The 27,108-nt window shown below is 37.7% G+C and overlaps 1 protein-coding gene across 1 annotated transcript in view; it reads right to left on the bottom strand.

Annotated features, from left to right (window-relative positions):
- Positions 1–12,197: 12,197 nt before the first annotated feature.
- FAM186A (family with sequence similarity 186 member A) overlaps positions 12,198–27,108 on the bottom strand; it is an 84,090-nt gene continuing 69,179 nt past the window's right edge. Inside the window, exons 5-8 of the mRNA XM_061416133.1 lie at positions 22,753–22,945; positions 20,202–20,353; positions 19,382–19,564; positions 12,198–12,288 (exon numbers count right to left, since the gene is read on the bottom strand). Of these exons, the coding sequence (XP_061272117.1) occupies positions 12,267–12,288; positions 19,382–19,564; positions 20,202–20,353; positions 22,753–22,945 (550 nt within the window). The 3' untranslated portion in view covers positions 12,198–12,266. The remainder of the gene's footprint in view (positions 12,289–19,381; positions 19,565–20,201; positions 20,354–22,752; positions 22,946–27,108) is intronic.

Here is a 27,108-nt window from a genome sequence, read left to right as displayed (position 1 = left end):
GCCAGGACCAGCTAGCTAGACGCTAGTGAACCCCTGACCCACAGAAATTATGAGGTAATATGTGTGTGTTGTTTTAAGCCACTAAATTTTAGAGGTAATTTGTTACACTGACATACCATCATGTAATATTTTGTAGTAAAATTTTGATAAACCTTTTATGTCTTATAGATAAGCCAATCAATATTGTTTTTAGTTCTCCTAAAATCTTAATTTTGTCATTATTTCTTTGGACTATCTTGGACTGAGAGATATTCATTAAAGTCATTATTATAATAGCATCATTAGCATTTTTCTATTTCTCCAAACTTCTCCTGTAGTTGCTACTTTACAAAAATTGTTGCTGTATTATTTGTTGCATAGATATTCAGGACTATTATATCTTCATAGTGAATTATAGCTTTTAGCACTATGAAGTGTTATTTACTGCTCTTTTTTTTTTGCTTGAATTTTACCTTGTCTGATATGATTATAACCATTGATTTTAAAATTTGCATTTACCCAGTACCTCTTTGTTCATTCTTTTAGGCTCTCTTACATAGAGCCCAGAATTAGGTTCTATTTTGTGAGTCAGTCTGAAAATCTTTTTCTTCTTTTAAGTGCTTTAACCCTACACACACACACACACACACACACGAGTGCTGTGTTTGATGTCAGTTATGTCATCTTTAATAAATACGAAAAGTCCATGGTCTTCCAGAAAACTGTGTTCAATTTTCTTTGCTCTTTGTTTTTCTCTTGATATTTATTTTTTGTTCTAACGATTCCCTTTATACCAGTACTCGTATTATACCTTGGCACTTTTTTCTTTATACGTTGCCTGTTTGTTTCCAGCTTGGAGCACTAATGAAAGAACTTGAAAGCACCTTCTCTTTCCTCTGCGCCCTCCACCATCCAATTTTAGTTGTTAGCGTTATTTTTCTTAATGTTTATTCTTGTGTTCCTAAATATGTTTTGGTTCATATGATTCAGTTTTGGCCTTAAATGACATTCTTTTTTTAAAAAAAGAATTTTTATTTATTTATTAGTTTTTGGCTGTGCTGGCTCCTCATTGCTGCACACTTTTCTCTAGTTGCAGTGAGCAGGGCTACTCCCTAGTTGTGATGCATGAGCTTCTAATTGCAGTGGCTTCTCTTGCTACAGAGGACAGGCTTCAGTAGTTGAAGCTCCCAGGTTCTAGAGCATAGGCTCGATAGTCGTGGCACATGAGCTTAGTAGCTCCAAGGCATGTGGGATCTTCTTAGACCAAGGATCCAACCTGTGTCTCCTGCACCGGCAGGCAGATTCTTTACCACTGAGCCACAAGGGAAGCCCCTAAATGACATTCTTTAATTCCCACTTTTAACCTTTTAGACAATCAGTGAGGTTATTCTACTTTTTCCTCATTCCCCCATCTCATTTTTTTTTAGTTCTGACTATATTGTCAGAGCATGTAATGTTTATTTACTATTCTTATTCTCACCTTTGTTTTAGCCTTAGATATACACCCAAATATATCCATTGAACACTACCAATCTCTTTGCTGAAGTTTTCTCAGTCCTCTCTTAGTTGGGAGCACTTTGTCCTCAGGAAGGACTCCTAAGTATAATAGTCCCGAGGTTTAGCATGCTGAAAATTTTTTTCCCCTAAAGCCTTGCTATTTATAGACAGTTTGTTTGCATTTAAAATCCTTGGTACACATTTTTTCCCCTTGATTATATTGTAGATGTTGCTTTATTATTTTCTGGCTTTGAATGTTGCTGAGAACTCTGATGACTAACTGGTTTTCTGTCCTTAGAAAGTGACTTGGTTTTCCTGCCAGGAAGCACAGGAAGTTTTTTTTTTTTTTTTTTTTCCCTTTGTATTAAAGTGTAATAATTTTCTATGCTAAATCTAAGAGTTGATTTTGGGTCTATTTAACTTGGTATATGGTATGCCCTTTTAATGCGTGGATTTGGATCTTCTTCCCCTACACACTCTACCCCACCAAAAAAAGTGTATTGAATTACAGTTCTGTTACATTATTTTTATTTTCTTCATCAAGACATTCAGAAATATGTGTTGGGTATTGTTCGTCTGATTTCTAGATCAGTTTCTCTTTGATCCGTTTAATCTCTTTGCTTCACCATTCTTATTTCCATCCTCTGTGTCCTAAATGTTATATTTGGTCCTAGTTACTCTTTTCTGTTGTTTTAGGTTGCATTCCCTGGGGCATAGACTCTGAGACAGAGATTTGAATGCATGAAGTATACTGGAGAGTTCCTTTGGGATCAATACTTGTGTTGATGTTAAGGAAGGAGAACTGGACAGAAGGAGGAGCTGAGCTGTAATTAGTGGTATGCTGATGAATGTTTAAGAACCAGTTCTCTGGAGCAGGGGGAGCCCTGATCTGTTGCATTTTCCAGCATGTGTGTGCGTGTGCACTAAGTCACTTCAGTCGTGTCCAACTTTGCAACTTCATGGACTGTAGGGCACCAGGCTCCTCTGTCCATGGGATTCTCCAGGCAAAATGACTGGAGTGGGTTGCCATGCCTTCCTCCAGGGGATCTTCCCAACCTAGGGATCAAACTCACGTCTCCTGCAGCTCCTGCATTGTAGGCCGATTCTCTACTGCTGAGCCACTGGAGAAGCCCTTTCCAGGATATAAATACTTCCATCTTGGCAAATTCTAAGCTACCAACATGAGGTCACTGAGCATAGATCTGCATAGTAATACCCATACAGATGCAATAGATATAACCTCAAGAGCATAGATAATAGTAAATTAATAAAATGATTAGGAAGTAATGAATATTGGATATTTATTACCTTGGTTTTGAATATGATTTAATTTTAACTTTTATATAATTTAAATTTTATTAATGGGTTATAATGGGTTATGGCTAACAACCTGCTTGCAAAATTCCTAAAAATGTTAATTGGCTCCAGTGCATTACTGACCATGACCAGTCACAACAAAGATTTCAGCTTATACCATGAAGAGTTCTGAAGTTGGGATGGCCCTTCAGCACTGCTCCTCCTTGAGGCAAGGGCCTTGTCACCAAATGCAGGTAGACCCTGGGGAGAGGGTTAAACCTTGGATGAGGGAGTTTTCTTTGGCTAAAGGAAATACTCAGAGAAGGACTCATCCTCCAACATTCCAGCAACATGGGGTATGAGGGTTTCAGTCTCAAATTGAGTGTCTGGGGAGTATATCACAGAATCCACTACAATTAAGTATCTTGTAGTTTAGTCTTAATTCTGCTTTGGGACAGCATTTTTTTCTGGTATCTGGTATACTTTAAACTTGTGACTTGTGTCAAAACTTGTGACTCTTGTTTCTGTTGTTGTTGTTTTTTTCCTTATAGTAATTTTGTAAAGATATTGATTTTTTTGGTTATTTTCATTCATGTTCAAATATGTTGGATTTTTCTGGGTCAGCTCTCACTTTTGGAGAGAATGGAGAGGCTTTTGTGGGCCTTTTCTGGTTTTTCAGCTCAACCACTCCCTCTTCTGTTGCTATAGTGAAGAGCAGTTTTCTTAATTGTAATGTGTATGTGGTGGTGGTGTTTTTGTTTTTTGTAGTCAGACTTCTGATTCTCTTGTTCTTTTTTTCAGTGCTTTACTTATTACAGTAACCATTTTTCTTTCTTCCAGTTACTATTGGCTACTGTCTCCAAGGAACAATGACTACTTTCCAAAGTGCCTTCTCCAAAGGGCACTTCTCTTCCAAAGGGCACTTTGGAAAAAGGGTAGGTACTTCTCTTCCAAAGGGCACTTTCCAAAGTGCCTCTTCCAAGGGCCCTTCTCAAGACTACCATCTTTGTTCCTGTGAAGTTTCTGAGCCATATATATTTTCACGTTTATTTTTATTTATTTGACTGCTCTGGGTTGCCCAAATGTGGGATCTTTGATCTTTGCTGTGAAGTGCAGGATCTTTATTTAGTTGTGGCATGTGAACTGATTCCTATGTTTTGACTTCTCTTGCCAGTGCTGATCTGCCATTTTTCAGACCAGATCTCAGCTGTTCCCAATAAAGTTTGGGTTATTTCCTCCTTGGACATGAATCCTTGATGTTACAGGGTTATACCATCACCAAGACCCTCCATATTCCCTTACTCTTTCAAACAGATTCTTGACCACAGATAAACTTGTAGGGGTTCCAGATGGTCTCTTCTGTATTTTCCTCAACCTGCATATAAATTGGAGATTGTAGGATTTTTTTTCCCCTGTATTTAGTATCAGTTGTAGGAAGTTTTATTTATTTTTGGCTGTGCTGGGTCTTCATTTCTATTTGGGCTTTTCTCCAGTTGTGGAGAGTGAGGGATAATCTCTAGTTGTGGTGCATGGGCTTCTCATTGCAGTGGTTTCTCTTATTGAGGAGCACGGACTCCAGGGCACACGGGTTTCAGTAGTTGCAGCACGTGGGCTCCGTAGTTGCGGTTCCTGGGCTCTAGAGTTCCCAGACTCAATAGTTGTGGCACACAGGCTTAGTTGCTCTGAGGCATGTGGGATCTTCCCAGATCCGGGGTTGAACCTATGTCTCTTGCAGTGGCAGGCGGATACTTTACCACTGAGCCACCAGGCAAGCCCCAGTAGTAGGAATTTTTATCTGTTTTTCTTTTTGCTCCCTACAGTTTTTTGGAAGAGGTATGGGAGGAGTTGTGGGTTTCCTTGGTAGCTCAGCTGGTTAAAGAACCCACCTGCAATGCAAGTGACCACGGTTTGATTCCTGGGTCGGGAAGATCCCCCTGGAGAAGGGATAGGCTAACCCCCTCCCCCCAAGTATTCTTGTATTTCCCTGGTCACTCAAATGGTAAAGAATCCACCTGCAATGAGGGAGACCTGGGTTCAATCCCTGGGTTAGGAAGACCCCCTGGATGAGGGCATGGCAACCCACTCAGTATTCTTGCCTGGAGAATCTCCGTGGACAGAGGAGACTGGTGGGCTACAGTCCAAAAAGAGTTGGTCAGTCATGACTGAGCTGCTAAGCACAGCACAGCACATGGGAAGAGTCACAGAATGCCAGAATGTGTATTTGTTTTTATTAATAATATGCATAAATAATATTGTGCTTCAAATATCCTTCCATTTTTTTCACTTCTCATGGTTTAAAATCTGTGCACTATATGTACACTAGGTTGTTGCTTTTGTTGATACATTTCTTCTCATCTGCATCCACCCTATTTTATGTACCTGTTCCCCTGGTTAATATACATGAGTTGGTTCCACTAACCTGCTACCTTCCTGGAAGAACATCTTGACTGTTGAATTCAGTTGTATAATATTTATTTGTATATATATATTTTAAAATCTATTTTCATTAGTGACATAGATTATGATTCTCTTTTCTTGTACTGTCTGTCTGATTTTGGAATAAATTTTTTCCCTCTATTCCTATTTTCTGGAGCAATTTAGTTGACAAAAGAATTGCTGGTTCCTTGAATTCTTGGAAACGCACTCTATAACCATGTAAGTAAGGTCTTACTTTTCAATTTATTTATGGTATTTGGTTTGTTTATATTTTAATTTCTTTTGCCAATTTGGCATTTTATAATTTTACAAAATCATATACTGCAGGTAAGTTTTTTAGTGTATTAGTCTATAATTCACCATAATACTCTTTTCAATCTCTGCTGTATTTGTAGCTGGTTCCCTTGATTTTATTATGTGATTTGAATATTCACATATTTTTTGCTGATTAACTCATTAGGGAGTTGTCCATCTTACTCATTTTTGTAAATAAAACAGCAAAAATAATTTCTAATACAACTAAAGTTACAATAAATGTTAACCAGTTAAATAAGACAAAAACTCAGATTGGAGCTTAGACTGGACGTAAATTAAGGTCTAGCAATATATTATTTATAAAATACACTTTAAAAAATATGGACAAGTTGGAAGTGGAGATATAAGTAGATGATTCAGGCAAATATGAACAGAAACATCAAACATATGAATGCAGAAACAAAATAGATATATTCAAGGTACAAATTCAAGGTGAAAAGTATCAGGGACGAAGTCTAAGGAGTGGGCAGACTATCAGGAGCTCAACCACGTGAAAATATCAAGTTGATAGTTGGATATACAGGACTAGAATGCAGGGGCAAAGTTCAGAAGCAAAATAAAAGCTGAGATATAAGTTTGGAGTCATCAGCATATACATGGTATTTAAAGCCATAAGACTGACTGAAACTATCAAGGAAGTGTATGCAGGAAAAAAGGTCCAAAGAGTAAACTTTGAACTATCCCAACATTTTGCCATCAGAGAGATGAAAAGGAACCAGCAAAATGATGAAGAAATAACCAGAAAGATAGGCGGTAAACCAGGAGAGCATGACGTCTTGGAGCCACATGGAAAAGATAATTACAAAGAAAAAGAGTGATTGCACTTTCAAACGTAGCTGACAGGCCAAGCAAGAGTAAGGCCAAGTAAAATGACCTTTAAACTTAACAATCTGGAGGTTGTTGGCGACCTTGTTAGGAGTAAGCTGGAAGATGGAACTGGGGCAAAGACCTGATTAGAGTGGGTTCAAGAGAGCAAAGAAATTTGAGACAGTGAGTTTACACAGTTTTTAAAAGGAATTTTTCTGTGAAAAGAGTGAGAGAAATGGAGCAATAACTGGCAGAGGAGGTGGATCTAAGAGAGTTGTTTGTTTTTAAGTTAAATGTTAAGAAAATTAATATCATGTTAGAGAGGAAAAAGTCAGTGGTACTGAGAGAAATGGGAGAATTATTGAACTGATGTCCTTGAATAGAAGAGGTCTAGTGTGCAAGCAGAGAAGCTGGCAGTAAATAGGCAGCATACAGTTAAGTTCATCCACAGATAACAAGAGAGAAAGAAGACTATACAAGTACAAATTTAGATAATTAGGGAGATATGGTGGCTAATAATGGGGCTTCCCAGGTGACTCAGTGGTAGAGAATCTGCCTGCCAAGGCAGGAGATGCAGGAGCTGCTGCTGCTGCTGCTAAGTTGCTTCAGTTGTGTCCGACTCTATGCGACCCCGTAGACAGCAGCCCACCAGGCTCCCCCTTCCCTGGGATTCTTCAGGCAAGAACACTGGAGTGGGTTGCCATTTCCTTCTCCAATGCATGAAAGTGAAAAGTGAAAGTGAAATCGCTCAGTCGTGCCCGACTCCTAGCGACCCCATGGACTGCAGCCTACCACACTCCTCAGTCCATGGGATTTTCCAGGCAAGAGTACAGGAGTGGGGTGCCATTGCCTTCTCTGAGCAAGTACATACAGGTGGCTAATAATCTGAGTTAAAAATGATTGCTTCCATTTTCTCAGTGCAGTACGGAGCTACATGACTAGCCAAGAAGGAAGATGGAAGAGAAGGCCTCAGAGATCTGAAGGGACAGGAGAAAATACAGAATTTTTTCCAGGACAGTGAGAGTAATGGATTAGAGAAATACAGTATATTTGCCAGGCAGTATTATGGGCTACTTGAGGTTAATGATTATTTGAAGTAAGATCAGTCAGCAAGTTTGAATGTTTTCCTGAAGCCACATTCAGCTTCCAGAGTGCAGTTATGAGATAGACAGAGAAAACTGAATTTAAGCTGAGCTGTGATCAGCCAGGGAGTATTTCAGAGCAAGAAAGAAACAAGTGATTTCAAGCTTAGAGCGTATATCAGAAACTGGTTATAATGATCAACTATGGAATTCTAGCTGGGTTACAAAGGAAGTGAGGACATGAAGGGATGAGAGACAGTAAGCAGGTACTTAAATCAATAAAGGAAAGGACCCTGTGGAGTTCAAAAGGGTTGTTGGAGTTGGGGTACTAGAAGGAGCAAGCTGGAAAGAGATGATATTTGGAGAATGAATTATTTGAAACTGAGACTGTGGAAGGATTGCAGTTTTCCTCCCCCTACCTCCACCCCTGCTTTTTTTGTGATGGCAAAGTCAATGTTATGATTAATGGATCAAGGGTTATATCTCTGAAGAAGAATAGATCAAAGAATTGTGAGGCCAGGTGTTGGAAAGAGCTATATGAATATTGAAATTGCTGGTGATGACTGCTGGCTCATTCGGTAAAGAGTCTACCTGCAATGCAGGAGACCCGAGTTCGATCCCTGGTTTGGGAAGATTCCCTGAAGAAGAGAATGGTAACCCACTTCAGTATTCTTGCCTGGACATTTCCATGGACAGAGGAACCTGATGGGCTACAGTCCGTGGGATCGCAAAGAGTCGGACATGATTGGGCAATGAACACACACACACACACATACACACATATGACAGAAGTACTGGATAAAGTTACAGTGAGTAAGGAAGAGGTAAAAGATTTTAACAGAGAGAGCAATGGACAGTATTCAGTCTAATGACAGGAGATTTAAAGTTGAATCTTATTAGAAACTAGGACCAGGCCAAGTGAATAAGGGGGATGAGAGTTAAAAGAGACAACATTTGACGGACTTCCCTGGTGGTTCAATTAAGAATCCGCCTGCTGGTGCAGGAGACGTGGGTTCAATCCCTGGTCTGGGAAGATTCCACATGCTTGGGTCAATTGAGCTCATGTGCCACAATTACTGAGCCCCCCGAGCCACAGCTACTGAAGCCAGAGCGCCTAGAGCCTGTGCTCCACAACAAGAAAAGCCACCTTAATGAGAAGCTGGAACACTACAACTAGAGGAGCCACTGCTTACGGAAACTAGAGAAAGCCTGGGCAACAACGAACACCAAGTGCAGCCAAAAATATAAAATAATTCATTAATTTAAGTAAATAAACAAAATAGACCTCATCTGAGTGGGTTGCAAGTGAGGAAGTATTATCAGGGAAGAGCAAGGGGTCAGTTATTGCTTTGCATATTTTGAGGTTATAGTGTTATCATCATCTTTGTTAACAACATAGGTGCATGATATTATCTTTATATTCTTTATCTACTATCTCCCTTTGCCCCAGTGATGCTTCTTGCCTTGAATTTTATTTTTGCCTGTTATTACATGTCTGCTTTGCCTTGGCAGGTGTTGGGTGGGGTGTACATATTTGTCTTTTTCTATTTCTTTGTTTTAACTTTGTCCTGTCCTCCTTTTTAAAAATTTTAATGGCGTTTAGTTGATCTACATCGTGGTGCTGTTTTTTGCTGTACAGCAAAGTGAGTCAGTTATACATATATCTGCTCTTTTTTTGATTCCTTTTGTCCTGTCCTTCTTTTAAATGTGTCTCTTGTAGACATTATATTGCTAGATCTTATTTTTAAATTAAATCTGAAAATTCTATCTTTTCTTGGTAAATTAAACTAATAAATTATTTTTATGTTGAATATTTTATTTCATCCTAGTTTAAATTTTCTTTCATTTTTTCTTGCTTATTTCCTTACATTAATCAGTTTTTTTCCTATGGGTTTGAAAAGTACACATTTTATATTTGTTCTTCCATTGGTTATCTTTAACTTGTTAAGACTCTTACTTGTATTTATCTTTTCCAACTTACTGAACTTATCAACACCTATCTGTGCCTTCACCCTTAATGGTACAGATACTTTTTAAAAAATATCCATTTATTTATTTGGCTGTGCTGGTTCTTAGTTGTGGCATGCAGGGTCTTTGGTCTTTATTGTGCCATGCAGATTCTTAGTTGTGGCAGGTGGGATCTAGTTCCCTGACCAGGGATCAAACCCTGGTCCCCTGCATTGGGAGCACAGAATCTTAGCCACTGGATCACCAGGGAAGTCCTAGGACAAATACCTTAATATACACTCTTACCTACCTCTGGATATTGCACTCTCCCCCTACTTTGTTATATCTGGTGTGTGTGTGTGTGTGTGTGTGTATAATGCTTATGTATATGTGTATATACTATGTTTTTTAGACACCAACAAGCTTTACAAAATTATTTTCTCATTTCTACTATCTTATATTTTATAACATTTCCTAAAATTTTCATCCAATAGATTACTTCCTTCAAGAATACTTTAAAAGGGGTCTTAATGACAATCTGATGAGACCTTGAAGGTCTGGGAATATATTTGTTATATCCTCATGTATAAGCTGGAGAAGGCAATGGCACCCCACTCCAGTACTCTTGCCTGGAAAATCCCATGGACGGGGAGCCTGGTGGGCTGCCATCTATGGGGTCGCACAGAGTCGGACACAACTGAAGCGATTTAGCAGTAGCAGCAGCATGGGTAAGCTATAGCTTAGTTGAATATAACTTAGCTTCAAAGTTTCTGTTTTTAACATTTTAAAAATATTTATTATTTTCCTGTCCTTACTGTTGCTCCTAAGAAGTCTGACATCATTCTGATTCATTTTCTTTGTGGGTAAGCTGCTTTGCTTAGAATTTTCTCTTTGCTTTGGAGTTCTTAAATTTCATTAAAATATCAATAAGTATTCAATTTTCCTATATCAGCCTGATTTATCCTCCCTATATACCCTTCCAATATCAATCTTCCTTTGAAGGTTCTCACTTTTTAAAAAAAAAATATCATCTTCCCTACAATAATTTTTTTCTCTCCTGTTAGGACTCCTATTATATAAATGCTGTTTTTTCTATGTCTAAATTCATTTTTTTAATTTATTTTTATTTATTTATTTGGCTGCATAGGATCTTGGTTGCAGCACACAGGCTTAGCTGCAACGTAGCATGTGGGATCTTAGTTCCCTGACCGGGGATTGAACCCTCATTCCCCTCATTGGAAGGCAGATTCTTAACCATTGGACCACCAGGGAAGTTTCTCTAGCCTCATATTTACTAATTTTTGTATTCTTTTAAATCTCTTATTCCTTCTCAATGTCTTCTAGAAAAGTTTTTTGACTGATCTTGGGTTATGTCCATTTTGCTGTTTATATCATCTCGTGAGTTTATTTCAATTATGCATTGAATAGTCAGTAATCCTACTTGGTTCTTCATAAATGTTCGTTTCTGCTTCATTATCAATATCCTCTTGGGAACATTTCTTTGGCTTATTGTTGTTGTTCAGTTGCTAAGTTGTGTCCAACTCTTTGCGACCCCATGACCTGCAGCATGCCAGGCTTCCCTGTCCATTACCATCTCCCTGAGTTTGCTCAAACTCATGTCCATTGAGTCGGTGATGGCATCCAACCATCTCATCCTCTGTTGCCCACTTCTCCTCTTGCCCTCAATCTTTCCCAGCATCAGGGTCTTTACCAATGAGTCTGCTCTTCACATCAGGTGGCCAAAGTATTAGAGCTTCAGCTTCAGCATCAGAACTTCCAATGAGTATTCAGGGCTAACTTCCTTTGGGGTTAACTGGTTTGATCTTGCTAATCAGGGGTCTCTCAAGAGTCTTCTCCAGCACCACAATTCAAAAGCATCAATTCTTCAAAACTCAACCTTCTTTATGGTCTTTGACTTGTATTCTAGTAATTCTTTCATCTAGAGTAGGTTATTTAATTTATTTTCTTCTCAATTGTCTAGTTATTTTTCCCTATGAGGTCATTTTCTTTCATGAGTATCCATTATCTCAGTGGGTAATGGAAGGAGAATGAGGTGGGAAGTGTCAAAACCTAGGCTTTAGCTGGTATACCACTCCTGGTGAGTGAGACAGTCCAACTTTGAATATCCTTATGTGTATTGCTCTCATCAGAGGGCTTTGCCCCTTGGTGAACTTCTCTATACCCAAGGCTTTGTTCTTTTCTAAGGATGTATTTGTCTAGCCCTCTGGATAAAGAGAAAGCCTATGAGGAAAGGTAGGAGGAAACCCTTAGATGCTTGTCTCTTGAATCAGAAGTTACTGTTATTTTTTTCAATCCAACTCTCCAGTAGTGTTCCCCTGTGAACCTACTTTCTGGTATTGTAGGAGAGCTGATGGGAAAGGTAGTGATCTACTCTGGGCAGTGGTGGATAGAAAAGAGTCCAACTCAAGATTTCTCCCCAAATCTACTCTCCATGTTGGAAGCCTGGCCCTCCTCTGTCCAGGGCTTCTATTTCCCTTCTTTATCAAATCATAAGTATCTCTTGACCCTCCAGGGAAATCTGCTGGTTTCGTTTTCTATTTTTTTTTTTTACCCACTCGTTTCTTATTTCTGAGGTATATTTAGGCTTAGGGTGGCACGGGAGGTACACTGTGCCACTTTGTCATTACAGCAGGGATCATTTTGTAACAGCCCACCTTAAAGCTTGAAGCCTACCTTGAACCTTTGTGTTTCCAGCAATGTAGAGCAGAAGATATTCTTTCTTGAGTGGTAGTAGTCTGGAAATGAAGATGTTTAGCCTGAAGAACTACAGGCAGAAATAAAAGTATAGGATAGGCAAAGCAATGTATATACATGAAAGACAGCAAAATAGGCATTTTACTGAAATGTTGAAATTTACTTTCAACATACTTGTACTTAATTTTCCAGTCACCTGGGAATCTTCTTAAACCTGGAAACAAGACAAAGAAATCTTATTACAAGTTGCTCTTGAACACATTTGTGGGAATACAGATGATTCATAGGGAAATTGAGGGCCTCCAGAACTCACAAAGTTAAACTAGTAAAATTAATATGTAAGCCATATATATAAAAGTCACCTTAACAAGGCAGAATGTCTCCCAGGATAAAATCAGGAAGAGCAGGACTTGGCAGTAGTTTATATTAGACAGTATTCTTACACCTAAAGTTAGAACATTGCCTGAATATTGACAATGGTTGTTATTCCTAGGCATGGACTTTTCGGTATTTTCCAGATTTTTTATGATGAACATTCATTGCCTTTGTAATTGGAAAAAATTATTTTATGGAATTTTCATAGGGAAATCATCATATCAATATACAAACATCTACAAGGATATTTGATGCAGCATTGTTTGCAGTGTTGAAAAAGATCCAAATTTCTATCAGTGGAAGAACCGTTCAATAAATTATGATAGATCTATATAATAAATATTATGTAAACAATAAAAATGATGCTGTGAGTCTATATTAATGTAGAAAAATTTCAAAGATTTACTGTTAAGTGAAACACAAAGTAGGTTAAAAGATGTGTCCAATATGAGTCCATTTTTGCAACCAAAACTAAGTGCATGGAAATTTTTTGAAAAATATATGCAAGAAGTTACTTTGTCAGTCTTAACACATAAGTTGAACAAAGTGAAAAATCAGCAACTCTTCTTTGATTCTTCAGAGAAGTGAGGTCACAGGGCAAACCACTGCCCCCAAATTGGAGAGACGGATGATAGAGAATTACAGCTTAGCTAAACCAGAAGCTCATGAGCAGAAGCTTCTGCAGGAACCAATGCCTGATAGAAAACCTGAAACTATAATTGATGAATGGTTGGAGGCTCAGTATAAACAAGTCTGAGAGCTAAAAAATCCAGGGGACCTAATCAAAGGGACCTCCAGAAACTCTGCTAGGTCCTCACAGTGAAGATTGGAGAAAAATCCCATTTACTCCAGGGGACTGGGGAAAGTAACCATTCTGAAGTAGAGCAGAGCATTCTGTTCTTAACAAATCTACCTTCAAGAGAAACTATTTACCAAAGTCTAACATGCTGGAGTTTTATTAGGGCCTAACCTGCTTGAAGGAAATACCCAACTCCAGTCAGCTCTAGCCATCCTGTCCCATCTAAGGTGAGGTACGGGTCAGGGGTACTGGCAAGCATTGGTAAGGTTCACAGTCCAGAGGTATAGGTTCTCCAAAAGATGAGACCCAATCACAGAGCTGTAAAATGTTTCCCCTTCTCCCATACTTCACTACCATACCACTAGACGCCTATTTGCCAGAATTCCTTTCACCTAATATATATGTCTGGATTTTAATTTAAAACTTACAAAGCACACTAAAAGAAAAGTACAGTTTGAAGAAGCTGAACAAGCATCAGAACCAGAGTAAGGTACAGTAGTGATGTTGTAATTAAGATAATTACAATCATAATTAACTATGATTAATATGCTAAGGACATTGATGAAAAAGTAGATAGCACACAGGAATACTGGATAACATGGATTTTCTTTAAAGAAGACTTTTCAAGAGAAATCTTAAAATATTTTGAACTAAATTAAAATGAAAATAGAAACTTATCAAATATTTTGAGCTGCAGCAAAACAGAATGCTTAGAGAGAAATTTATAGCATTGGGTGCACATGTTAGGAAAGAAGCTTCCACCTTAGAAAACTAAAAAATGAGGAGCAAAGAAAATCCAAAATAATCAGAAGAAAAGAAATAATAAAAGTTAGAGCAGAAATTAGGAGAGAAAATCAGCAGACTTAATTGGGTACCTTGGTCAATTATGTGTTTATGTTTTTAAGTACAAAGCCAAATGTGTAGACATATTAACACCATATTCAGGATCATGGTTTCTCTGGCACATGAAGGAAAAAAAGGTCATTGGTTAGGGGTACAATGGAGAAATTCATTTTTATGTGTGTTTGTATTATATTTTTAAGTTTTGCTTTTGGGGTTTTTCCTTTCTTTTGTAAAGAGCATATTTTATTTCTGCATATGCAGATATTTAATATTGCTATGTTTCTTGCAATCTGAAATATTGATAATAAATACTGAAAAAACTTCAATAGTCCTCTAGATAAAGTCTGGGGAGCCTAATATGGATTACAAACACCTTCATGGTTTCTCTGACCCTACTTACCTCTCTAATCTTACCACTTTCAGTTTGTACACAACAGTCTCACCAGGCTGACCAATTTTCCTCAAAAGACCTCATTCCTTTTCTCCAGCACAGCCAGTCCTCCTCCCCTTATCACCCATCTTTTTCTTGATATTAAATCTTTGCTTAATTGTCCGTATCTTTAGGACAACGTCTCTGGCATTTTATCTTTGTCTGGGTTGAATACTTCTTTGTACTTCCAAAACATTTAGCACTTTCACCATCACTTACCACTTAATCATACAGTATTGGAACTATTGATTTACTTCTCTATAGCTCCCATTAGAATATAAACCCCCAAAGTATAGAAACTTATGTCTCACTTATTCTAACATCCCTGGCCTCTGCTTAGTACTTAGCAATAATAGGCCCTCAATAAATATTTTTATAGAAATTATTTAGTTAATTAATGATAGTCTGGTTTATTTAACGTTCTTGAGGCAAGCTATAATTTTATTTTTAATGTGAACCCTGTTTTCTAATCAGTATTTAGTTGGAATCATAAAATCTTACCATCCCATAGTGTGGTTAGAAATTATTTCCTGGAAACAAATAAACAAAGAAACCCAAAACAGAAATCATTACCCGGAATAATATTCTCTTCAGTCATTCATATAACAAAGTTTGGGTTAAACTAGGTCTCACTTTTGTTTTTAGGATTAGCTCATAGTAAGTGCTCATCAGACTGTATAAACCATTCTTAGGCAAATGTGATAAAATTCTTAAAGTTGCATTCAAATTTGGGACTCTAATAGGTATTACTGTAATGTAGGGTACATATGCACTGGTACCGCTTGCATTTAAATGAATCAAATAAAAATGCCATTGTTACTTATATTGTCTTCTTAGCTTACTCTTTTGCTTCATTTTCCCTAGAGTCTGTGTGCTGCTAACTAAAGACTGTAATTTTCGAACGGCTCCTAACCCCATTTGTTAAAAAAAAAAAAATTATACCTTAATAGAATAATACAACTTTCCTTTTCAAAAAGAAGTTTATATAGCAAAATGTTAGCAGCAGTATTATCCCTGAATGGTAGAGGTATCTTCTTTGTTATACTTTCTTATGCTTTATATATTTTTGAAATTTTTAAATGAAAATATTTCAAATTATATATTGTTGAAACTGTTCCTTTGGGAATTCCCTGGAGGTCCAGTGGTTAGGACTCGGCACTTTCACTGCTAGGGGCCTGGGTTCAATTCCTGGTGGGGGAACTGAGATCCCACAAGCCATGCAGCATGGCCAATAAATAAATAAATGAAAACTTCTTTTTTTTTTTTCATTTTAAATTTTATTTTATTTTTAAACTTTACAATATTGTATTAGTTTTGCCAAATATCGAAATGAATCCGCCACAGGTATACCCGCGTTCCCCATCCTGAACCCTCCACCCTCCTCCCTCCCCTCCCCTCCCTCTGGGTCGTCCCAGTGCACCAGCCCCAAGCATCCAGTACCGTGCATCGAACCTGGACTGGCGACTCGTTTCATACATGATATTATACATGTGAAAACTTCTTAAAATAAAAAAAACATTGTTCTTTTGATAGTTGTTATCTTTTGTAATTCGTCAGTATCTTATCATCCTCTACTTTGACTGTTACCTCTTTGGAGACAGAAACATGTATGTATTCATTCATTCAACATTGAACTTTTTTGAATATTTCTAATGGGTCAAAATGTCAGACCTCTTGGGATACAAAGAGACAGACGCATAAACAGATTATTATAATACATGTGGTAAACACAATGATAGAGTAATAAGCTTAGGATATTATGGAATTTGGGGAAATGGCACATAATGGCAATAGGGAAGATCAGGAAAAGCTTTCCTCAGGGGGAAAAAATATAAACTAATTAAGTCAGTAATGTTTTTGAGCTGTAAGTAACAGAATCCCTGACTAAGGATGGTTGAAACGAAAGAGTTATTCATTGCTCACCTAATAAAAAGGCCAGAGGCAGGTGTACTCAGGGCTGTTCTAGTAACTTAATGTCCTCAAAGATAGGGTTTTACTTATCTTCCTCCTCTATAATTCTTGGTGTGTTGTCTTTTTGGTCCCATGGTTATCACCTCAGGGTTGCCAAAGATGACACTAGCTCTAAGCATCACATAACACATCAAGGCGGGAAGAGAAATTTTAATCCCAGTCACCCCTATTGGAAACAGGAAGAAAGGGTACTGGGGGAATAGGGAGGTTTCTGTTTGTATATATTTTTAATTTAAAAAATTTATGAGATAAAGTAAAAGAGGCAATATGTTATTGGTCCTGAATTTTTTCACATATTGTTCCTTCTGCCTGGCATCCATGGTCTCTTTAAACTGTCTCACATATTGTATCTCAGTGCCTCATTTATAGTACCTGGCACATGCTGCTGCTTCTGCTGCTAAGTCGCGTCAGTCGTGTCCCACTCTGTGCGACCCCACAGACGGCAGCCCACCAGGCTCCCCCGTCCCTGGGATTCTCCAGGTAAGAACACTGGAGTGGGTTGCCATTTCCTTCTCCAGTGCATGAAAGTGAAAAGTGAAAGTGAAGTCGCTCAGTCGTGCCCGACTCCTAGAGACCCCATGGACTGCAGCCTACCAGGCTCCTCCGTCCATGGGATTTTCCAGGCAAGAGTACTGGAGTGGGGTGCCACTGTCTTCTCCCAGTACCTGGCACATAGTAAGTAGTAAATATTTTTGAAAGGAAAGCAGGCAGAGCAAAAACAGAAGCAGTTGAACACAATAGGCAGCTAACCTCCCTAAAATATATTGTCTAAAATCAGGGAAGGTAAGTAATAAGGTAATTAAAATACATGGTAGGTGCAAGGATAGTGTTAATTACAAGATACTAGTGAGACTATGCTCAAAATACTTCAAGCTAGGCTTCAGCAGGGCGTGAACCCAGAACTTCCAGATGTACAAGCTGAGATTAGAAAAAGCAGAGGAACCAGAGATCAAATTACTAACATTCACTGGATCATAGAGAAAGCAAAAGAATTCCAGAAAAACATCTGCTTCTGCTTCATTGACTACATGAAAGTCTTTGACTGTGTGGATCACAACAAACTGGAAAATTTCCAAAGAGATGGGAATAACAGACCACCTTATTTGTCTCCTCAGAAACCTATATGTGGGTCAAGAAATAACAAACCCAGACATGGAGCAATGGGCTGGTTCAAAATTGGGAAAAGAGTATGACAAGGCTGTATATTGTCACCTTGCTTATTTAACTTACATACAGAATTATGCAGAGTAGATCATGTGAAATGCTGGGGTGGATGACTCACAGACTGGAATCAAGATTGCCCGGAGAAGTATCAACAACCTCAGATACATAGATGATACCCCTCTACTGGCAGAAAGTGAAGAAAAACTAAAGAGCTTCTTTATGTGGGTGAAAGAGGAGAGTGAAAAAGATGATTTGAAATTCAACATTCAAAAAACTAAGATCACGGCATCTGACTCTGTCCCTTCATGGTAAATAGAAGGAGAAAAAGTGGAAACAGTGACAGATTTTATTTACTTGGGCCCCAAAATCACTGTGGATGGTGACTGCAGACATGAAGTTAAAAGACACTTGCTCCATGGAAGGAAAACTATGACAAATCTAGGTGCAGTGTATTAAAAAAGCAGACGCATCACTGCCAACAAAGATGTGTATAGTCAAAGCTATTATTTTTCCAGTAATCATATATAGATGTGAGAGTTGGACCATAAAGAAGGCTGAGCACCGAAGAACTGATGCTTTCAAATTGTAGTGCTGGAGAAGACTCTTGAGGGTCCCTCGGACTTCAAGGAAATCAAACCAGTCAATCTTAAAGGAGATCAACCCTGAATATTCATTGGAAGGACTGATGCTGAAGTTGAAGCTCTAATACTTTGACTACCTGATGCAAAGAGCCAACTCATTGGAAAAGACCCTGATTCTGGGAAAGATTGAAGGCAAAAGGCAGAGGAGGCATCAGAGGATGAGATGGTTAGAGAGCATCACCAACTCAATGGACATGAATTTGGGCAAACTCCAGGAGATAGGACAGAGGAGACTGGTGTGCTACAGTCTGTGAGGTTGCAAAGAGTCAGACACAACTTAGTGACTGAACAGCAGCAACAAGATTAAATAATATTTTTGCTATTATTTTACTTTATTATAGTAAAATTTTAAGTGTCTTATTTCATGGTATCTAGCACCTAAACAAATTTATGAGTTAATGCTGTTTCTTCTTACCCCAGGACTTGGATTTCACCAGAATAAATGAGACTGCTGCCACAAATTCTTTCAGGTTACAAAGTTCAGTTTTCTAAATTCTTAGTTTAGAACATTAAATAATTCTCTTTCCTGAAAGAGCTAATGCAGACTCTAAAACTCTTTAGTTCCACGGGATGATTTCCAATGATAGGTTAAAATCTGGTTTAACAGAATTTGGAAACATGGAACCACATGACCACCTTACCTATTGTTTCCAAGTGTCTTCAGTGTATCCTGGGATATAAGCCCTGAATTTACTTCAGATTGGGCCTAGATATGACAATTGAATTTAAGGTCATGTTGCTGAAGCATGAAGTGAGCAAAGCATTTTACAGTGGTCTTTCTGGTATTTTCAATAATAAATCCCTAAGTGGAATTCAAAAATGGACCTTTCTAGTGTTAGATTAAGTTTTGCCATATTATAACTGTTTTTTGCCTGTTTGTTTATATTATTCCAATAGACCCATGAAAAGAACCACCAAAAGACTAAGGCTGAATTTATGGGTACTTTTTTATAACTGGTGTGAGTTTGACGTCACACCAAGAACCTACTTTTGGTAACTCCCTGGTGCTGTAAGTCAAGTTAAGGAAACAAAAGGTATGTGACCAAAGGCCCAATTATCAGAGTTCTCCCAGTCCTTAACTTACCTTGATTGAATACACGTAAGAGATCTTATGAAGGCTGACTGAACATCTAACTGAAGCAGCATAGGAATATCTGGGTACCCACCCAGCTGGGCCCAGAATGGATGCATCGATGTCTTCTCTGTTATTGGGTAACTCGAAGTGGATAGATCTGCATTCCAGATGGCTTGCAGTTGGTCGTCTTTTCTAGAGAATCAGAGAGCACTCCTTAAGCATCAAACTCTCCTGAGCTCCAAAGTCATTCAAGATGTAATTCCTACTATCCTTCCTTCTCTTCACCACCACCCTGTCCTATAGAGCTCCCCCTGGCACTGAGGAACTTTACTTATGATCACTTCAACTAAGAGATGGATTATAATAGTAGAATTTGCAGAAATAGCTTTTTTTCTCCTTGAAAGTTGCCTTTCCATGACTTTATCTACTAATACATTTTAAACAACTTTCTTAGCTTCATGGAGTATACATTCCATATTCAGGCTATTGCCCTACCTCCACAACAATCTTTTTCTTTCCCAAAGTTTCTACCTTTTTTTTTTTTAAGAAAATGTTTCTAAGTTTCTTTATTGTGTATATTGAAATAATTTGTTTCTTACTAACGAAGAATCAACTTCATTTTTAAAAGGAACTCAAAACTAGATGTTAAATTTTTAAGTAGAAATAAGCCTTTTGCAGACTAGCTAAGAAGATTAATACTTGCACCACCATTATCCATTGCACCGTATCATAATTGTGGAGAAGGGGAATCTCTTGGGCAGAAAAAAAAAGTATTAGGTTCCATTTATTATCCAAAGAAAGTTTAACGTAACTCTTTCCTACCACACACCTAAATTTATTGAGAATGTTATACTTCCTGTTGTCTTCTTTCAGTAGCTTTGGGCATGGCTGTTGAACAGATTTGGTAGAGGCAGGTTTTTGCTTTTTTTCAATGACCAAAGGGATAGGTTGATCGAGATTCAATTTATATGTCTCTTGAAGCTAAAATAAATAAGTCAGAAAAAGGAAATCATGAAAAGAAAGGGCTGAAGTCTTTAGGATGATCTTCTGATCTGGCCCTAGCTAAACTATGACATATTTCCTCTTCCAAATTCTCTTTCTCCATGCCTTTTCTCCCTTCCTCCAACCACTCCTCAATCTGTACTCACCTCCAACACACAGTTTCAGAGTTAGCGGCTATTAATATATAAAGACCCTGGTCCTGCTTTAAGTTCTAGTTTTAGTTCTCTCATTTCCTAGCTTTGTGACTTTGGGTTAGTTGCCAATTTTATCAGCACTTCTTTCTTCTCATTTCTAAAACAAGAATAATAATACAAGGTTGTTGTGAGAGTTGTATAATATGTTTGGAAAACTTCACAAATCGTGAAGAAGCACTGTGCAAATGTAATGATAGCTAACATTAACTGTCAGATCTTTCTATATGTTAACTTGCCTGCAGTGTGGGAGACCTGAGTTCGATCCCTGGGTCAGGAAGATCCCCTGGAGAAGGAAGTGACAACCCACTCCAGTATTCTTACCTGGAAAATCCCATGGACGGAGAAGCCTGTGGGGCTACAGTCCATAGGGTCGAAAAGAGTCGGACACGACTGAGCAACTTCACTTTCATTTAATATTTACAGTCTTATGAGATAGGTGCTATTATTATCCTTGCCTTACATATGGGAATATGAAGCTCAGAAAATTTAAGTGGCTTGCCCGAGGTCTCTTAGCTAGTATGTAGTAAAGCCAATCTGGTAGCAGAACCAACTTCTTGACCACCATTCTGATTCAGTGTAAGGTATTTATGCATTTCTACCCTTTTATTCCTTTTGTTTTTCCCTCTCCTTTCTTAATACCTTCATACCTACTTCATTATCTAGATTCTAGCTTTTCTGACCCCAGACCTTTATTCATCTTTTGAAATGCCCTAGACATCGTCATTCCTGTTAGACAGCTCATGACGTTGCCAATTCACTTACTCCATCTACATTGGTCATACTTTCCAAACCCACAATTGTCAAAAATATTCATTTTTAAGGTGAGAGAGTTTTAATATTTATATATTGTAACTTATAATGTAATTTCTGGAGAGTTCCCTGATTGCCTAGTGGTTAGACTTCTAGGCTTTCATTCCAGGCCTGGGTTCAATCCCTGGTTGAGAAACATATCCTGCAGGCTGTGTGGCACGACCAAAAAAAAAAGTAACTTCTAAAAAATTCACAACATGCATGTCTATAATGAGAAGTTTCTCTGTACCTTCTAGAGTAGCAAGTAAGCTAATCTTATTAATTAATTACTTTAGTGAAACAGAATGATGTATAAATAGAAAATATTCCTAGAACTCCAAAAACATTCCAGAGCTGCATGTTGGAGAAAGTAAGGGCAGCATGTAATTCCAGAGCAAAGAACTCTAATCTCAGCTCTGTAACTTTGGAAGGTCACTATCACTTCCAAAAGCAATACTGACGGTTATCAGAATGAATGCGCCCATTCACACTGGGTGAATGTCAGAGTTTAACAGGATCTTCTGTGCCTGGTACTCTGTAAGCAAGTTAATTAACTCTTATCTCCTTTTTTGTAAATGCTTGATATTAAAACTTGCTTTCTAATAGTTTTGAGGAAAGAAGTAAACACCAAGAATCATTTGGAGAGCAATGACTTCAAGAGTTTTCATATCTAGAGGCTGGTAAATGTGGGTTTACTAGGAAGGAGTTGAGCATTTCTGGAAGTCTCTCCCATTCTTACAGGCTTCCAGGTGGCACAGTGGTAAAGAATCTGCCTGCCAGTGCAGGAGATGCAAGAGATGTGAGTTCAGTCCCTGGGTTGGGTAGATCCCCTGGAGTAAGAAATGGCCATCCACTCCAGTATGCTTTCCTGGGAAATCCCATGGACAGAGGAGCCTGGCAAGCTATAGTCCATAGGGTTGCATAAGAGTTGACATGACTGAGCAACTAAACACCACCATCAATAGATATAATTAAGTTAAGGATCTCAAGATGAGATCATCCTGGTTTAATCAGATGGGTCCTAAATCCAAGGATACACTGGCTTTATAATAGGAAAGAACAAAAAACACACTGGGCAGAAGGCCACGGAAAAGACAGAGGCAGAGACTGGAGTTATGCAACGACAAGCCAAGGAATGCCAAGGATTGTCTATAGCCACCAGAGTCTAGAAGAGAAGCTTGGAACAAATTTCTCCCTCAGAGCATCTGGAAGGAACCAAAATGTAAGAGAATACATTTCTGTTGTTTTTAAGCCATGAAATTTGTAATATGTTAACAGCAGCACAGGGAACTAATATACCTGGTATCTCTAGGGAATCGTTATTAATATTTTCAAAACCTGCCCCTTTCACTTTTCTTACAACAGACTGGGGAGAAGAAATAGAAAACAGATTACCTGGCTGAATAAGTACATCATTTTCCTTAGGCACTGATTCCGTTTCTGCTCTAGAGAATTCTGCTTCTCTGTCCAGATCTGCATTATCTTTTTTTGATAATCATCAATTCTCTTCAGCATTATGTAGAGGTTCTGGGTCTCATAACTTCTTCCAGTAATCTGGATGGCTTGTAATCGTTTAATTATGTTGTTTCTTGGAAAAATTAACAAGAATTAGGTTGATAAAATTACTGACACTAACTCAGCAAACCTGGCCTCAGTTACTTTCCATTCTCACCTCATCCTTAGTAAGTAGAGATGGTAGAGGGGTGGCAGGCTTGCTTAATGTGACCATCATCTAGTTCCCTATATGATTAAACTTTCAAAACTCTATATGACTGTCAAATTTTTATTTAACTCCGCACAGAGTTTTTAGTGTTACAGTAGTATTGCTTATTATTTTTTAAAGAAAGAAGTTGCTCAGTCATGTCCAACTCTTTGTGACCCCATGGACTGTAGCCTACCAGGATGGAAAATCTGTCCATGGGATTTTCCAGGCAAGAGTACTAGAGTGGGTTGGCATTGCCTTCTTTTAAAATACAGTAATATTTTAGTAGTGATATATATAAGACATATAGAAGGTATTTAATACCTTGAAAAAGACTGTCCTTGCCTTCAAAGCACTTACAAGCCAGGTTAGAAGACTCATAAAAATTAACCGTGTCAGAGAGAGAATGAAATAAATGCTAAATAGCAGTTGATCTGTTTGAGCAAAAAGGAAAACATAATTAATTCTAACAAGAGGAATAAAGAAGGCTCCATAGGAAAATGCTAAATACGATCTGGAGGATGTAGTACTCTCTGTTTTTTGTGCCACAACATTTGGGCCTAGATAGTTTTTTTGCCATCCCCATTCTACAGGAGAGGAAAAGGAATCTGAACAAGTTTTCAAAAGTCACATAATTAATTAATAACAGATTTGGGAAGCAAACCCAGATCTTTGTTCCCACAATAACAATACTTCTCAAAGTGTGGACCCTAATCACCTGGACTGATTCATCTTGTGGGGAGGAGGGAGAGTGGTACTCGTTGAATATGCAGATTCCAGGGTACCTCCCCAGACCTTTTGAATAAAAAAGCTTGGTGGTAGGCTTCAGGATCTGTATTTAAACAAAATCTTAGGTAAACCTTACAGCCACTAAAGTCTGAGAAAAAGGGGATGAAGAATTCCAGATTGAGGGAATACTATAAATACCGGCAAAACAATGAAAGTTATATTTTGGGAGTGGTGAATAGTATGGAACTTTTTAAACAGATATGTGAAAGGATACATATTGGGGGATAAGACTGAAACAGCTGGATTATGAAAGGCTTTAAAAAAAAGGTATGTTGTGGAGTTTGGATTTAGGGGAAGGTAGGCAATGGGAACACACTGAAGATGTTTTTCTAAATAAATGTGTTTTTCATATATAGAGGGGCTTCCCCAGTGGCTCAGTGGTAAAGAATCTGCTTGCAAGCAGGAGCTGCAGGAGATGCATGCTCAGTCCCTGGGAGGGGAAGAGCCTCTGGAGGAGGGCATGGCAACCCACTCCAGTGTTCTTGCCTAGAGAATCCCATGGACAGAGGAGCCTGGCGGGTAGGGAAGAGTCAGGCCAGAAATGACTGAAGCGACTTAGTGCAACACATATACATATATAGAGAGATTGTGGGGGGAAGGGAATAATGTTTAGGTCTCCTTTATGGGTTATAATTAATAGCATAGAATGTACTGTATATATGGGTCATTTAATAAATATATTAGCTTTCTAAGTTATTTCATTTAAAATTAATTTTCCAATAGCCTTAGCATTTTTTTCATATCCCATAGGTGATTTTTATTTTTCTACTTCTATGATCATATTTATTACATGTGTTTTTTTCCAGTTTTCTTATTGAAAAGTATAGTTGATCTACAATGTTGTGTCACAGCAAAGTGATTCAGTTATTTATAAATATACATGTGTATAAATAGTATAAATATTATAAATGTATGTACAGTCTCTTTCTGATTCTTTTCCGTTATAGGTTATTGCAAGATATAAGCATAGTTCCCTGTGATTACATGTGTTTTTAATCACATGGAATCATACACATGCATCTCCTGCATCATTTCTCCATGTGTTACCAAATTCCTATCACATCCATTCCTATAAATAAAGGCGTTCTCAATTAACCAGTTGGGTAGCATTCTAATAACCATATTTCATATGTATTTGAGATATAAGTGACTGTGTATATTTATAATTGAGGTATTTTATATCTATATAAAATTGAGATATAAATTTAAACTAAGTTTAAGGTGTATAATGTGTTGATTTGATGATACATTTATATACTGCAATATGATTACCACTGTAGTGTTAGCTAATCACATAATCATCATTTCTTTCCTGTGATAAGAAAAATTAAGATCTGGTCTCTTAGCAACTTTGAAGTCTACAAGCATAGTTTTGTTTTGTTTTTTTTGCTGCACTGGCTCTTCATTGCAGAACATGGGTTCTTGGTTGCAGAGCATGAGATTCTCTAGTTGCGGAGCACTGGCTTAGTTTCCCCTCTGCAAGTGGAATCTTAGTTCCTGGACCAGGGATTGAACCTGTGTTCCCTGCATTGGAAGGTGGATTCTTAAACACTGGACCACCAGGGAAGTCCCCATAAATACAGTGTTGTTGACTATAATCACTATGCTATGTATTAGATCTTCCCAATAAGTCTTATTTTCCATGTCAAATCTTTCCTGCCATTTTTCTCTCTATTCACACAGTCTTTTAGACTTTTCCCATAGTTTTTCCTTATTGAAATTATATGTCCCTACTTGGAAAAGTTTGCAGTTTCATTTCAAACTTAGAAATTTTATTGTTTATGTGTTTTAAAATGTAATTCAATATCTAATCACCCACTCCAATAGCAACCACTGAGGTGTCTCATTATTTAAAATTTTCTATCTAGAAACACTTTTGTTCATTTCTTTCTACCGCTTGTTCCCACTCTTTTAGCAAATTGTACTTATATTGGTAAAATACTGCCCTCATTCTAATAAATATTTTATAGTATTTGATATAGAATTATGATTCAAAGGAAGGTGCTTTAACATTTACTGAGCATCTACTATGCATCAATCATTGTGCTGGAGATGTTTCTATTTTAAAATTTATGTTAAATAAAACATTTTAATAGTTTAAAATATAGTATTTCATTTAACCATCACAATCATTCTTTGAAGTATATATCATTACATCATCAGTTTTACAAATTTGAGTCAGCACATTAAAATCTTAGAGACGTTCAGAACTAGAAATTTGAACCAAGCTCTTCCTGACATTAAAGAGAAAATATGACTAAGATTTGGATATAAAACTATTACTACCCTCCTACACTGTCAATGGGGATGTAAATTGGTATAGACGCTATAGGCATTATGGAGAACAATATGGAGTTTTCTTAAAAAACTAGAAAGAGTTACCACATGATCCTATAATCCCACTCCTGGGCATATATCCAGAGAAAACTCTAATTTGAAAAGATACATGCACCCAGTGTTTATAGCAGCACTGTTTGTAGTAACCAAGACACGGAAGCAACCTAAATGTTCATTAACAGATGAATGGATAAAGATGTGGTGTGTGTGTGTATATATATACATATACACATATATATATGAATATTACCCAGCCATAAAAAATGAAATGCCATTTGCAGCATTTGGATGGACCTAGATAGAGATTATCATATTAAGTGAAATAAGTCAGACACAGAGAGATAAATATCATATGATATCATTTATATTTGGAATCTAAAAAAATAATACAGGGAATTTCCTGGTAGTCCAGTGATTAGGATTCTGTGCTTCTACTACAAAGGGCATGGATTAGACTCCTAGTCAGAGAAGGCCAAAAAAAGAAAACAGATACAAGTATACTTATTTACAAAACAGAAATAGACTCACAGACATAGAAAATAAACTTATGGCTACTAAAAGGGTAACCAGGGGGTGGGGGAGATAAATTAGGAGTTTGGGATTAACATATACACATTTACACATATATACACATATACACATTTGCCAACAAAGGTCCATCTAGTCAAAGCTATGGTTTTTCCAGTAGTCATGTGTGAATGTGAGGGTTGAACTAAAAAGAAAGCTGAGCACCAAAGAACTGATGCTTTTGAACTGTGGTGTTGGGGAAGACTCTTGAGAGTCCCTTGGACAGCAAGGAGATCCAACCAGTCCATTCTAAAGGAAATCAGTCCTGAATATTCATTGGAAGGACTGATGCTGAAGCTGAAACTCCAATACTTTGGCCACCCGATGCAAAGAACTGACTCATTTGTAAAGACCCT

This window comes from Bos javanicus, chromosome 5 (genome assembly GCF_032452875.1).
Source record: "Bos javanicus breed banteng chromosome 5, ARS-OSU_banteng_1.0, whole genome shotgun sequence".
Lineage (NCBI taxonomy): Eukaryota > Metazoa > Chordata > Mammalia > Artiodactyla > Bovidae > Bos > Bos javanicus.
This window is presented reverse-complemented; position numbering and strand designations above follow the sequence as displayed.